Genomic DNA, 15,058 nt, shown 5'->3' with positions numbered 1-15,058 from the left:
TGCTGCGAAAGAAGAGAGAAATGGTCTGAATATCGGCAGGCACAGACGATAGAGTGGGACCTTAAATGAGCGTGTGATTGCCCATGGGAAGAGTGCTCATGTCACAACAAGGGTGTATCGAGTGAAGCAATAGGTAACATACTGAACACGACATATGGTATTATGGTAATCCAGAAGATACAGAAGAGCCCTTTAGACGATTATTATAGGAATAATAGTATATTGCATACATAGCAATCCATACTTAATGGTAAGAAGGATTTTCCCTGCGGATTTTTATGTGATCTAAGTACTATCGGACTTAATTCAGCACTGAAGTTGTGGTGCAAACTTCAGTTTGGACCTTCAAATAGTTGCTTTTTAAATAGATTGCAATGAATTGACTAATGTATCTACTGAGAGAGGAGCTAGTGAATGAAGAATTATAGCAGCTCGGATGCTGTCGGTTTGTGTCTTCAAATATGGGATTTGATTAATGATTGGGCGATGTTGGGGTTGGAATTAAACATAATTCCGCGCGGAGAGCTCCGCACGAGCTCCAGGATGGCGACAGGATCGGAGAGTTCCTCAAGACGCAGTCGAGACAGGAAGAATGCTCGAACGAGCGCGCAATGTTTACTGCGTTTGCACTCCACATTATTCAGCGGTGTGTGTTCGAGCGTTGTTAACATAGATAATCTCTGGCGGGTTCTCCTATTTGAGTTCTGGATGGTGCGCTTCTCGTTTTTTTGAGGTGGGTGGATCGAACTCAGGTTTGAACTGACTTTTGCGATCAGTTTTAGCCTTGGCAGACGGTTCCTATATGTTCTCCATGCATCTTTTCCTCTTCGCTATATTTAACAGAAAACCCTAGGCATAGGGTGTTTTCTTATTAGTGCCGTATATTGTCTTTTTCTCTCTACGGGAACCGTATTGTGTAGCTGAATACCCGCCTCGTTTCTCACCCTTCTGAGAAGGATTACCGTGATAAGGCCCTTGGCATAAGACGATGATAGGCCTTAGATATACTAGATTGATTACTCAAGCCAGATTAGTGATTGATCACGTTCTGGATACTGTTCTCTATAGCTAACTCTATTATGTTGTCTATTTACTTCTCTTTAGGGTGATTATACAGAGAAGGAATAGCATGTAGGAAAATATGGGTACAGACAATATGAACATCTCAAGACATAAAGAGGGTATATATACTGTTGTGTGAGTGAGATTGTTTAGTGATTGATTACTCTAAAGTGAGAATAGGAGCAAGTGGATATATCAATACCCTTTGATTATTAACTTATGTAGCTACAGTGTTTATTTGAGAAATCCAGTTTATGGTTTGCTCTTGATTTGTAATTTCCTTTGTTTGATTATAAGAAATTATCTGATGATGGCTCCCTGACGAGTGGCATGTGGCCAAACCTCGTAAATCTTGGTGTCATTTTTCTAATATCGCGTTTTTCTGTTGCATTAGGGTTTCAAGCGTAAATTCCAACAAACAGAAAGCGAAGTTGAAGAGCTCCAGCGTATAAGCTCTATAGCATTAAGTTAAATCATTCTTGCTCCTGCATTAAGCTGAGACACAGAATAAATTTGCTGAATTTCTCAACACACCCAGTCCAGTCAACAAGTAAGAACAAAAATTGACTCTCGACACTAGAATTAAAAGCTCATTGTTGTTCATTGGTTAACTAATACCCCTGTTGATACATCTATTACAAAATTTCACTTCTAAACGTTTTGCCTCTGAGGTGAGTTATTCGGAGAAATTAAGACACCCTCAGTCATTCCAGACGGTCGGCTCAGTATGCTAACCCATGTACTCAAGTTTTTTGGTTCGAATCGGTCCGCATAGAGGTTGCTCAGAAGTAGCGTAAGCTTAACTCTCAACGTCTCTTTATACCCAGGGAAAAGATTCAAAAAAGGAGTCTCTTCCTCGTTGTCACCATCTACTCATGCGCCTGGGCCCAAATTAAAGGAAACACAAATAGCCAGGACAGCTAAATATACGCCACACACAAAGTCACAAGTTCATTTAGCTTGCTTAACAAACTCCACAAAAAAAAAATATGACAGATTACTGACTCCTCAAGCCTTAGCCAATAAGGCTGTCAATAGAAGAAAAGGAGAGTGACATTATTCACCTCGCTTATTTATGCAAGATAATCTTTTCCTCCGACAAAAAAATGCAGAAGGTAATTGTGACAGATGTCTCCATGTAGTATTCCATGGTATTCTTCAATGTTTAGAATGAATCGCTCTTTAGGACTCCTTATAGTTATCTTAGTGTTGTTCGTTAAGCCATGCATATATATCATAACAAAGTTGAACATGACGAAAAACGACGAATTGGACGCGGTGACGATAGATTAATAAAGAGGTCATTCTCCTAATCCGCTGGTTTGGTTGATACCTAAGATTTTGACCCCTATCCAAATATCGGGCGGAAGAGAATCAAAATTCATATTCTCTCAGATAACTATTACAATATATTATATAGCAGCGCCAATATCACAGAGATCAAATATATTCATCTTCAAAGGGCACCGAACAACGTCCCATATTTGCACCGTACACACACATAGAGAAAAATATAAGAAACTTTGGTGTACAAACAGTATCCATAGATTGTTAATTGAATAGTTTCCTTGTTTATATACCGTCTAAGAGGTAATATTTTGGAGATCATGCTGTAGATTTGGGAAGCTCCACTCTCTCCTTCAACCTTATCGTCCTAGCTGATCAACTCCTATTTTGGGAAATGAGATGGGGGAATCCTGTATGGACCAAAACCTAATTATATTATCCAAAAGGCTGGAAAATGAGGAAGATGTTGGAGATGCTTAAAATCCGGTCACGCCTCGAGGGGAATACTCCGGTCTAGCGCCGACTGGGGGTGGGCAACAACCATGAGGTAAGTCCTCTGAACCTCCGGGCTTTGGATTAGGACGGGGCCGGCGGAATGGAGGCGCTTAAAAGGTCCCGGATCTCTCGCGATTTATACGTATATGAGAGTTTCTTTTTCATTATTTTTTATAATAATAATGCTTATACATATAATCTTTTGTTTAGAGAAGAGCAAATCACCCATTAAGAATGCCACATGTCATATAAAATTTGCAGTGAAGTGAAGAGGACAAGAAGACATGGCCAGAAATTGCATAAATGCACAGTAAATCATAGCATGTATGATTCGAGAAATCATCTACACAACAAAATTCCAATGGCTGTCTCGAATTCCTACGATCATGCTCAATAAGATAAGAGAGGAATCGTACAAGCAGAATGAAAAGCTCCAGTTATAATTACACTTAAGCACAAAGAATGGAAAGTGAACATTTGAACTCATAGAAGTAAGATTTGAAGAGAAGCAGAACACAAAAGAATGAAGCTAAACTTTTAACTCACAGACGCAAAAAAAAAATGAAGAAAACGAAAATAGACAAAACTGCAGATGACTTTGTCGTATACCGGAGGCAAATAAATCATGATCTATTTAAGCGAGTGATATTGAAGTACTCGAAGATACTTGAGTCATCAGTCCCATACATTTAGCACCAATCACATTCGATATTCTTAGGACGTTCCAATCTTCACAGCAGAGGCTTCGCTGTTCTCATTGCTAGTTGAATAACCGCCTGCACTCTATGCTCCTGTGGTTCCATTTGGGTTCTGCCAAGACCCAAAACATGCATGAATCGTTAAAGGAACGTTCGCCTCTAAAATGTAATCAACAGGGTCGGAAAGTTCCCAACTCATAAGTCAGGCCACGTCATGGTTCTGCACAAGAAAAGTAGCATTAATGTTAACGAGATTGTTCAATTATAAAACAAAGAAGATTAAGTATGAATTTGTGGTACTTGGTTGTTATTAACTAGTGCGCTATGGATCCAAATGAATATTTGAATATCTGTATCTGATTCAATCATGTCAATCTAGTATCCATTATAGCAATTCAGATATTACCAATGTTTCGCGTAAGTATTGTTAAACCTTATTATTCCCTATTCTACGATTTTACATAAAAATTATTCTAAAATTCAACGAAGTTCAATATTGGTCATAAAATAGCGTTTATGTCCATCATATTGATGTTTGGATGCTGGATAGTGGATAGGGCTGATAGTCAGATAGAAACTACTCAAGAATCGAAGTTTTCAAGGTCTTAGATATTGTGGTAAGGGTCTATTATGTTTCTCCAACAATTTGAGCTCTAAGTTCGTAAGTACGATGAACACAAATCTTGATTATACGATGTTAAGCGTCCGATTCTATTTCTGCATCTCAAATTTTCCAATTAAGCGTTTCTAGACCTTCAGTTTGCATTTAGTTCAATGTTAAAATAGTTGGAAACATTATATTGTTAAGAACTCACTTTTTGCTTTGGACTAAAGAAGTTGATGTGATTGAAAATATCATATTTTTATTGAAATTTTCAATTAAGGGATGATACACAATAGTTTGAACATTTATCAAAGAATTAACTTGAAAATTATTCATATATAGATCTCAGCTTTATATATCTCCCTACGACCAACATGCAGTAAATGCAGATCAACAATAAATATTACAATTACATCTAACTACTCACATATAACCCGAAATCTGGGCTCGTGTTAAAACTATTTGACTTACCTCTCTTTCCTTCCAAAAACTTGATAATTCAAAATAATGCATTTAAATTTATTCAATCCATTTAAGCACAATTTTCAAAACTATCTTTTTTAGATTATATTTTAAATTGACCTGTTAAGATTATATTAGCATTTTCCCGAGACCTAAAGTTTGTTTCAGTCACTAGCGAAACTTGATCGAAACGCTAAATACAGTTACTGCTAAAATATCACAGATTTAAAACCCGTGAGTTTGCACATAATTAAGACATAATCATGAGTATGTGCAAAACATCATGGGATTCTAAATCCTGTGAAGTCTTAGCAACTTATTTAACATTTTCCGCAGTTTCAGCGGTGGTGAAACTAGGTCGAAAAATGCAATTAAAAGATAAATATGTCGATTCTTTAAAAATCAGCTCAAAAAGGATTTGTTTTAAAAATTTTCCATCATTCTATTTATTAACTATATTATCTTGCAAAACATTGAAATGATTTAAACTAAATAATATATTATACATTAATCATAATTTTATTCATTTAATTCTATTTATTACTAATTTGTACTAACATACAGAATGATTATATTACTAATTTAACCAAATTGTCTTATGTTTAAATAAGATCTTGGTGTACTTTCTCTATACTGCGTTTCTGTTGCATTAGGGGTTTAGGCGTTTAAATTCCCAACAACTGGTATCAGAGCGTGAAACGATCTAGAGGAAGTCAGATTCAAGTGGGAGCCATGGCCGCAGATGAGGGAAAGGTGAGAATAGAGAAGTTTGATGGATCAGATTTCGGATTCTGGAAAATGCAGATAGAGGATTATCTGTATCAGAAAAATCTGTATCAACCTCTCTCGGGGAAGAAGCCGGAGGGTATGAAGGAAGAAGATTGGAATCTTCTGGACAGAAAAGCCCTCGGGGTTATTCGTTTGACGTTAACCCGCAATGTTGCTTTTAACATTGCAAAGGAGAAGACCACGGCAGATCTTATGGCAGCACTCTCCAATATGTATGAGAAGCCATCAGCCTCAAATAAAGTCCATTTGATGAGGCGGTTGTTTAATCTGCGAATGGCGGAAGGTGCATCGGTAGCACATCATCTCAATGAACTCAATACAGTCACGACCCAATTGAGTTCAGTTGATATTGAGTTTGATGAGGAAGTTCGAGCGTTGATCCTTTTGTCTTCCCTACCAGAGAGTTGGAACGCTACGGTCACAGCTGTGAGTAGCTCATCGGGAAGCAATAAGTTGAAGTTTGACGACGTTCGTGATCTGGTTCTCAGTGAGGAGATCCGACGGAGAGAGTCGGGTGAAGCTACAACCTCTTCAGTATTGCATACAGAGTCAAGAGGTAAAAGTTCAACCAGAGGAAATGGATCAGATGATAGGAGATCCAAATCCAGAAATCCCAACAGTTCGAAGGCTATCGAGTGTTGGAAGTGCGGGAAAACCGGGCACTACAAGAATCAGTGCAGGAGTGCACGGGAGGAGTGGGAGGCAAATGCAGATGTGAACGTTGCCTCCACCTCAGGAGGAGATGATGCGCTGATATGCTCTTTGGAGAGCAAGGAGGAGTCTTGGGTGTTGGACTCGGGAGCATCATTCCATGCTACTTCTCAGAAAGAATTCCTCGAGAAGTATATCCCCGGAAACCTTGGAAATGTATATCTTGGTGACGATCAAGCATGTGCCATTATTGGCAAAGGTGTAGTGAAGATTAAGCTGAATGGGTCAGTATGGGAGCTGAAGGATGTCAGGTATATTCCCGACCTGAAGAGGAACTTAATCTCAGTAAGCCAGCTGGCTAGTGAAGGCTACACGATGACTTTCCATGGAGATGACTGGAGGATTTCGAAGGGCGCAATGACGATTGCCAGAGGTAGGAAGACTGGTACCCTGTATATGACAGCAGGTGCACGTTGTTCGATCTCAGTTGCGGCATGCAATGAGACATCAAAGCTGTGGCACCAGAGACTCGGTCATATGAGTGAAAAGGGGATGAAGGTTATGCACACAAAGAGAAAACTCCCAGGTTTACAATCAGTAGAGATTGATGTGTGTGAAGAATGCATACTTGGAAAGCAGAAGAGAGTTAGCTTTCAGGCAAGTAGCAGACCCCCCAGGAAGCAGAAGCTAGAGCTTGTTCACTCAGATGTTTGGGGACCAACAACCACCGCGTCGATTGGTGGGAAACACTACTTCGTGACTTTTATTGATGATCACTCTCGGAAAGTATGGGTCTACTTTCTGAAGAAAAAGTCAGAAGTGTTTGAGGCTTTCAGAAGATGGAAAGCCATGGTCGAGAATGAGACCGGTTTGAGGGTAAAGAAACTCAGAACAGACAATGGTGGTGAGTATGAAGACACCAGATTCAAGAAGTTCTGCTATGAGCACGGTATCAGAATGGAGAGGACCGTGCCCGGCACGCCTCAGCACAATGGTGTGGCTGAGCGCATGAATAGAACGTTGACAGAGAGAGCCAGAAGCATTCGGATGCAGTCAGGTCTACCGAAGCAGTTCTGGGCAGAAGCAGTCAACACAGCAGCTTACTTGATCAACCGAGGTCCATCGGTTCCATTGGAGCACAGAATACCAGAAGAGGTATGGTGCGGAAAGGAGGTAACCCTCTCACATCTCAAAGTTTTCGGTTGTGTAGCTTATGTGCATATAAGTGATCAAGGCAGGAATGAGCCTGATCCCAAGTCCAAGAAATGCACATTCATCGGGTATGGTGAAGACGAGTTCGGCTACCGCATTTGGGACAACGAAAACAAGAAGGTGATCAGGTGCAGAGATGTGACATTCAACGAGAAGGTGATGTATAAGGACATGCACAAAACAGATGACGGTGACTCAGAGAGCGAGTCAACATTTGTAGATGCAGATGATGTTCCGGATAACCTCTCGGAAGAACCCAATGCAGAAGATCCTCAGCCAGAAGAGACTGTTGGACAGAATGGTGCGCAGAAGCCCGACGCACCAGCTCCGATGTTAAGGAGAAGTACTCGTCCTCCTGTGTCTAACAGCAGATACATGAATTATATGTTGCTGACAAATGGAGGAGAGTCTGAAAGCTTTGATGAAGCTTGTCAGAGTGGAGATGCGAGCAAGTGGGAGTTTGCTGCGAAAGAAGAGAAGAAATCTCTGATCTCCAACCAGACATGGGGACTAGCTGAGTTGCCCATGGGGAAGAAGGCACGTCACAACAAGTGGGTGTATCGAGTGAAGAAGGAACAGGGTGGTTCCAGAAGATACAGAGCCCGACGATTTGTTAAAGGATTTCAACAGAATATCCAAGGAAGAAAGGATCCCGCGGATATGTTGACAAAGGCAGCGACCTTTCAGAAACTGAAGTTGTGTGCAACTTCAGTTGGCCTTCATGCATAGATGATGAAGGCGGAGACACACAGGAGAGGAGCGTGATGAGATAGCCCGTTGTCGTCGGTTTGGTCTTCAAATGGGAGATTGTTAGGTTGGGGGTGGATACCAACCTCCGGCGGCGGAGGAGCTCCGACGAGCTCCAGGATCAGGCGAAGTCGACGAACGCAACCCTTCGACGAAAGCACACTTCGGCGAACGCACACTTCGGCGAACGCACCCTTCGAAGTCGGCGTTCGAACCCCCCCTTTGCTCTGCGTTCGAACCTGACCTTTGCGTCAGGTTTAGCCGCTGGCGACAGGCTGTCGCCAGCTCTCCTCTCCGCCTATAAAAGAAAACCCAGGCTAGGGTTTCACAGCTGCCGAAGCTTCCCCCTCTCCTCCGATTTCTCTCTGGCGGCGAAGCCCCAAAACGCAGTCGCGTTTCCCAATTAAATCACAGCAGTGATTTCATTCATCTCCAGCTCTCAAATTGTTTTTTGAGGGGAGATTAAGAAGTGGATTAAAAAGAGAGAGAAATAGAGAATTAAAAAGAGGGATTTAATTGTGGGGTATTTATTCTCAAGTGAGAATTGAAAGGGTTCATACCCTTTGATTATTAACAATGTAGCTACAGTGTTTATTTGAGAAATCCCAGTTTAGGGATTTGCTCTTGATTTGTAATTTCTTGTTTGATTAATAAGAAATTATCTGTGTGGCTCCCGAGGACGTAGGCAGTTGCCAAACCTCGTAAATCTTGGTGTACTTTTTTCTATACTGCGTTTCTGTTGCATTAGGGGTTTCAGCGTTAAATTCCCAACAAACAAGACAAGCAAGTTTGAAGAGCTCCCAGCGTATAGCTCTATAGCATTAAGTTAAACATTTTGCTCATGCTATTAAGCTGAGACACTAGAATAAATTTGCTGAATTTCTCAACACACCCAGTGCCCAGTCAATCACAGTAAGAACAAAATTGACTCTCGACACTAGAATAAAAGGCTCATTGTTTTCATTGTGTTAACTATACCTGTGATAATCTTTAACAAAATTTCACTTCTAAACGTTTTGCCTCTGAAGGTTGAGTTCTCGTGAGAAATTAAGATCCACCCTCAAGTCATTCCAGAACGGTCGGCTTCAGTATGCTACCCATGTATCAAGATTTTTGGGTTCGAATCGGGTCCGCATAGAGGTTGCATCTTGAAGTAGCGTAAGCTTAACTCAGCAACGTCTCATTTATACCCAGGGATAAAGATTCCAAAAAACGAGAAGTCTGCATTCCTCGATGTCACCATCTACTCATGCGCCTGGGCCCAAATTAAAGGAAACCACAAATAGCACAGGGACAGCTAACATTAACAGCCACCACCAAAGTCACAAGTCCTCATTTAAGCTTGCTTAACCCAACACTCCACAAAAAAAAAAATATGACAAGTTATGACCTCCGTCAAGCCTTAGCAATATGAGCTGTCAATAGAAGAAAAAGGAGAGTGACATTATTCACTCCGCTTATTTATGCAGAGATATCTTTTCTCCGACAAAAAAATGCAGAAGGAAAGACAGATTAAGACCTATCCTTGGTTCTTCAATGTATACTCTGTTATTTATTATATGTATACATGCTATATATAGGAAGAAACGCGTGTACTAAGGGCATCTCCAACCGCTTCTCTAAAATTTTCTCCAAAATGGGGAAGCAAAAGTCATATTCTCTAAATTATTTTTACACCAACTCCAACAGCTTCCCCATTTTGAAGAATCCATTTTTTCCTCTAAAAATTTGGAGAATGCTGTAGATTTGGGGAAGCTTCCCCATTTTTTCTCCTCCATCCCTATTTTGGGAAATGAGATGGGGAATCTGTTGGACCAAAAACCTAATTATATTCTCCAAAAGTGGAAAATGAGGAAGCTGTTGGAGATGCTCTAACACCTGAGGTTAACATCTACGAGATGACAATGAATTTTTTAACCCCTTATAAATGGGGAATTAGTAATTACTCTTCTAGGCATTTCAAGAAAACAGTCCTTACAACAAAAGCATCTTCAATATTCTTGACTGAAAAGAGCGAAAGCCAATTACGAGCACGGGTATATAAAGATTTGGCAGTGAAGTGAAGAGGAGACAAAAGAAGACAACTGCCAGAAAATTGCATAAATGCACAGTAACATAGCATTAAATGAAATTGAGAAATCTATCTACACAACAAAACTTCCATGGCTGATCTCGAATTCTAGATCATGTACAATAAGATAGGAAGAAGATCGACAAGAGAAGAAAAGCTCCAGTTATATTAACACTAGAGCACAAAGAATGAAACTGAACATTTTAACTCATAGAAGTAAGATTTAGAAGAGAAGCTAGAACACAAAGAATGAAGCTAAACATTTAACTCACAGAAGCCAAAACAAAAAAATGGAAGAAACAGAAAAGAACAAAACTGCAATGACTTTGTCGTAGTACCGGAGGAAATGAAATCATGATACTATTTAAGGAGTGATATTGCAGTCTCGAAGATAACGTTGATCATAGTCCACATATTTAGACCAATAATTCCGATATTTAGGCATTCCAATTTCAAGCCAAGGCTTCATGTTTCCATTGTAGTGAATAACCGCTGCACGCTCTATGTCCCTGTGGTTCACATTTGGGTTATAGCCAAGACCCAAAACATGCCATGAATGGTTTAAAGGAAACGTTCGCTTATAAAATGTAATCAAGCCAGGTGGAAGAGTTCCCAATCTCCATAGTAGCCTATCATGGTTCTGCACAGAAAGAGTAGCCATTAATGTTAAGAGATTGTTCAATTATAAAACAAAGAAAGATTACAGTATGAATTTGTAGGGTTTGGTTTGTATAAACTAGTGTGAGCTATAGGATCAAATGAATATTTGAAATATCTGTATCTGCTTCATATGTATCTAGTATCCATATAGAATTCAGATATTCAATGTTTGCAGTAAGTATTTACCATTATTATTCCCTATTCTACTGATTTCTCATAAAACTTATTTAAAAATTAAGAAAGTTAATATTGTCATAAATAGCGTTTATGTCCATCATATTGATGTTTGGATGCTGGATAGTGGATAGGGCTGATAGTCAGATAGAAACTACTAGAATAGTTTTCAGGTCTTCAGATATTGTGGTAGGGTCTATTACTGTTTCTCCAACAATTTGAGCTCTAAGTTCATAAGTAAGAAACAAATCCTTGATTATACGATGTTAAGCCGTGACCTTCTATTTCTGCTCTCAATTTTCAATTAAGAGTTTCTAGACCTTCAGTATTTGATTTAGTTCAATGTTAAAATAGTTGAAACATTATTTGTTAAGAACTCATTTGCTTTGACTAAAGAAGTTGATTCGATTGAAAATATCTATATTTTTATTGATAATTTTCAATTACAGGGATGATGCGCACCACATAGTTTGAACATTTATCAAAGAATTTAACTTGAAAATTATTCATATAAATCTCACTTTATATTCTCCCTACGACAACATGCAGTAATGCAGATACAAAATAATATGTACAATAATCTATACTACATATAAAAGAAGATTGGGGTGTTAAAACTTTTGATTACCTCTTTTGCCCTTCCAAAACTTGATAATTCACAATAATGCCTTGAAATTTATTCAATCCATTCTAAGACAAATTTTCAAAACTAACTCTTTTTTAGATTTATTTTTAAAAATTGACCTGCTTAAGATTTATTTAGCATTTTCGACCTAGTTTCAGTCAACTAGCTGAAACTTGATCGAAAACGCTAAATAAGTTGCTAAAACTTCACAGGATTTAGAAACCCGTGAAGTTTTGCACATAATTAAGAACAGCTAATCATGAGTATGTGCAAAACCTCATGGGATTCTAAATCCTGTGAAGTTTAGCAACTTATTTAACATTTTCCGCCCAGTTTCAGCCAGGTGGCTGAAACTAGGTCGAAAATGCCAATAAAAGATAAATAGGTCGATTTTTAAAAATAAAGCTTCAAAAAGGTTTGTTTTAAAAATTTGTCCATCATTCTATTTATTACACTATATTATCCTTGCAATAAACATTGGAAATGATATTAAAAACTAAATATATATTATAAATTTTAATCATAAATTTTATTCAATTTATTCTATTTATTACACTATATCTTGTACTAAACATAAGAACTGATATATTATAATTTTTAACCAAATTAGTCTTATGTTAAATAAGATAAATATTTCACTTTAGATATTAGATATTATACAATAAATATAAAATTTTAATATATAAGATAATATTATCATAGCTTATATTTATAAATTATATCATAATTTAAGATAATTTAATATTTAATTAAACATCTAACATCTAATCCAATATTATAATATATTGATATGTGCATCTGATGTATAAAAAATCCGTTGAGAGGAATACTAATATAAATGTTAGTCTCTTGGTTTAGTTTAGAAATAGCATATAAATTATCATAATATATATTACTAACTATTGCAATATACTTATCATATTATTTGGATACGATGTAATTCTAAGCATGCGGAATTCCAAGTGGTGTGGGAAGCCATTACATTTGCTCGTAACACTAGATGTGGAAAGCTAATTTTAGAAGAAAATGTGGATGAGGTAATTAGAGATATCCATAATGGGGTAGAGCAACACTCGATTGTCGGATAGTTTTGTGATGTTGCATATGACTCTAGTAATGAGATTTTCAGGTAGTTCATCAAATGGAGAATATAAAGGCTCATGTGTTGGTCCAAAGAGCTAAGAAAATTAATCATTTTGTGGTATTGTTCAAAGACCCACCATCATTTTTAAACAACGTTTTACAGTCTAATAAGGAGCAACGTTAATCCACATTCTTTTGCTGTGCTTCTGGGTTTTCAGTTTAGTTTTGATGTCTTAATATTTTTTTCATGAAAAAAACTATTGCAATATGATAATTAAATCCTAGCTAATAAAGTAATTTATGACATCTCCCTTTCTAAACCTACTAATAATGCATTTAATATGAATTTTAGTGAGACAATTAACCCATAACTAAAGCATTCATGTATATTCTTTTAATGACTAATCAAATTCTCTTCACTAATTACGCATTAGTAATTTCACGACTAACCTACTTCCATAAACATTCCACACTTGGACAAGAGTTGCATAAAATTATGCTATATATGGATGCTCAATTGCACAAAAAGAAAATTAAAATAATCAAAAGAAAAAAAACGGAGGAAGTGAGAATTTTGACAGTGGAGTCAGTCCCTCGATTATAATAATCAAGATATCTTGCAGTCAATAATATTTCACAAACAATAATTAACAGAGAAAATTGCATTACATTTTTTTGGATGAAACAAACATATTTGCAACCGATTTCACCTCCAATTTATGTAAAAAATATCAATCTATTAGTTATACAAGTATGCAAATTTGTGGAGAGAAAAACTAACATAAATGTTAATAAATTCATGGTGAGTAGGTGGCTAGGGGCTCTATTTGAGTCCTTTTCATTGTTCTCAAAAAAAGTCGTGGGCGAGTGCAATGTGAGATGGACTTCAAATGTTTTTAGTATCATATCATTACTGAATATGCATCACGTGCAAAGCACGTGTTAAATACTAGTAAAACTAAATGAATATTCAATAATCAAATGGATAAAATATGTGAACTATCATATTTAATTCAGTTATTAAGCAAATAATATAACATATTTTTTCATTTTAATTAAACAACCATCAAAAAAGAATTAACAAACAAGTGGACAAATAATACGAAACTATTCAATTATTCGTTCAAATTCCACCTCTCGTCTCACCTCTAAGATACTAGTTATGCACCTCAATAAGCTTGAATTTAAATTTGTACTCCTAGAAATAAGTGAGACTTAACCAACAAAACAAATAAGCGCTAATTGTTTTTGACATTATTAGAATTATTTAAGCATTATTTTTTGTATGTAGGTCAAAAAGTCTAGTGTAAATGAGTCTATCACATGGGGTTTAGATCAATAACAGTTTATATACGGAAGTAATCCACAATGTGATAGTTTTAAAAAATATAACCATAAATTATATAGTAAAATAACACAAAAATGTACCAAACTAAAAGGTTCCCGTAAAAGAAAGTGTCAGATTTTACTGGGATAGTATCAGATTTTACTAAGAAAGCATGGAACCATGAAAACAATAGGAATCAATAAGGAGATCTGTCTTACCAAATTCTGCCAAGAGTGGTAAATCTCTGTGATATTTTGTTTCCTCCACTGATCCAAATCAAACACATTCATCCCATATGCCCACCCACAAGCACGAGGGTTGAAATTTTTGGCGATAAGAGGATGCGAGAAGTTAAGATACCGATCAAATCGGTGAAAGCTCTCCCTACAAGTCTCAACAGCACCATTGACCTTTCCCTTGAGATCGATCTGCCAAAGACCCATGAGATCCTTCTGGACTACAATATCATCATCTAGAAACACCACTTTATTAAGCTTAGGAAACATTTCAGGAAGATAAAAGCGCAGATGATTCAAGATCGATAAGTATTTTGGATTTCTAAACTTCAAATTTGAATCAGTGTTCCCACGATGAGTACGAAAATAATAATCAATCATGGAACGAGACCCAAGCTGCTTTAGAACTGGACTATAGCTCTCATTTAGCCATGTAAACTCTTCAATGTTCTGAACTTGGATTGTAGCTCTCCCTGGTGGATTAGCTAAAAACCACATCCTCATTGCCGCATAATTAAGCCTATCAGTTACTATGTGGAAAACATGGTCTGCGGGATGCTGAAACAAAGAGAAAGGTTGTGTAGTTAGGGCAAGAAGAGTAGCAGTAAAGAGAAGGATTAATTTCAGAAAACATCCCTGGACCGGAACTTTTTTATTCCACTAAATCCCACTTAAAAATATCTCAGTTAATCCCCTAAATTAGCACCATCACCTAACATGTCATGTGACAGACAGGTGACAAAAAATGAAAATAACCCTTTCGTCCCAAAAAAAATTATCCTTTTGTTCTCTTGAATAAAAGGTTGCGGCTGAGAAGGAACACTCTGTTTTCCCCCCTTTCATGTGCTTGGCACATTACATGATAGAGTTGATGG

The 15,058-nt window shown here is 37.5% G+C and overlaps 1 protein-coding gene across 1 annotated transcript in view; it reads right to left on the bottom strand.

The window, feature by feature from the left end:
- Window positions 10,129–15,058, bottom strand: part of LOC109840181 (probable galacturonosyltransferase 4) — a 7,717-nt gene continuing 2,787 nt past the window's right edge. The window contains exons 8-9 of the mRNA XM_020408723.1: window positions 14,166–14,741; window positions 10,129–10,718 (exon numbers count right to left, since the gene is read on the bottom strand). Coding sequence (XP_020264312.1) covers window positions 10,443–10,718; window positions 14,166–14,741 — 852 coding nt within the window. The 3' untranslated portion in view covers window positions 10,129–10,442. The remainder of the gene's footprint in view (window positions 10,719–14,165; window positions 14,742–15,058) is intronic.

This window comes from Asparagus officinalis, chromosome 5 (genome assembly GCF_001876935.1).
Source record: "Asparagus officinalis chromosome 5, Aspof.V1, whole genome shotgun sequence".
Lineage (NCBI taxonomy): Eukaryota > Viridiplantae > Streptophyta > Magnoliopsida > Asparagales > Asparagaceae > Asparagus > Asparagus officinalis.
The sequence above is the reverse complement of the archived record's forward strand: the minus strand, read 5'-3'. Positions and strand labels throughout refer to the sequence as shown.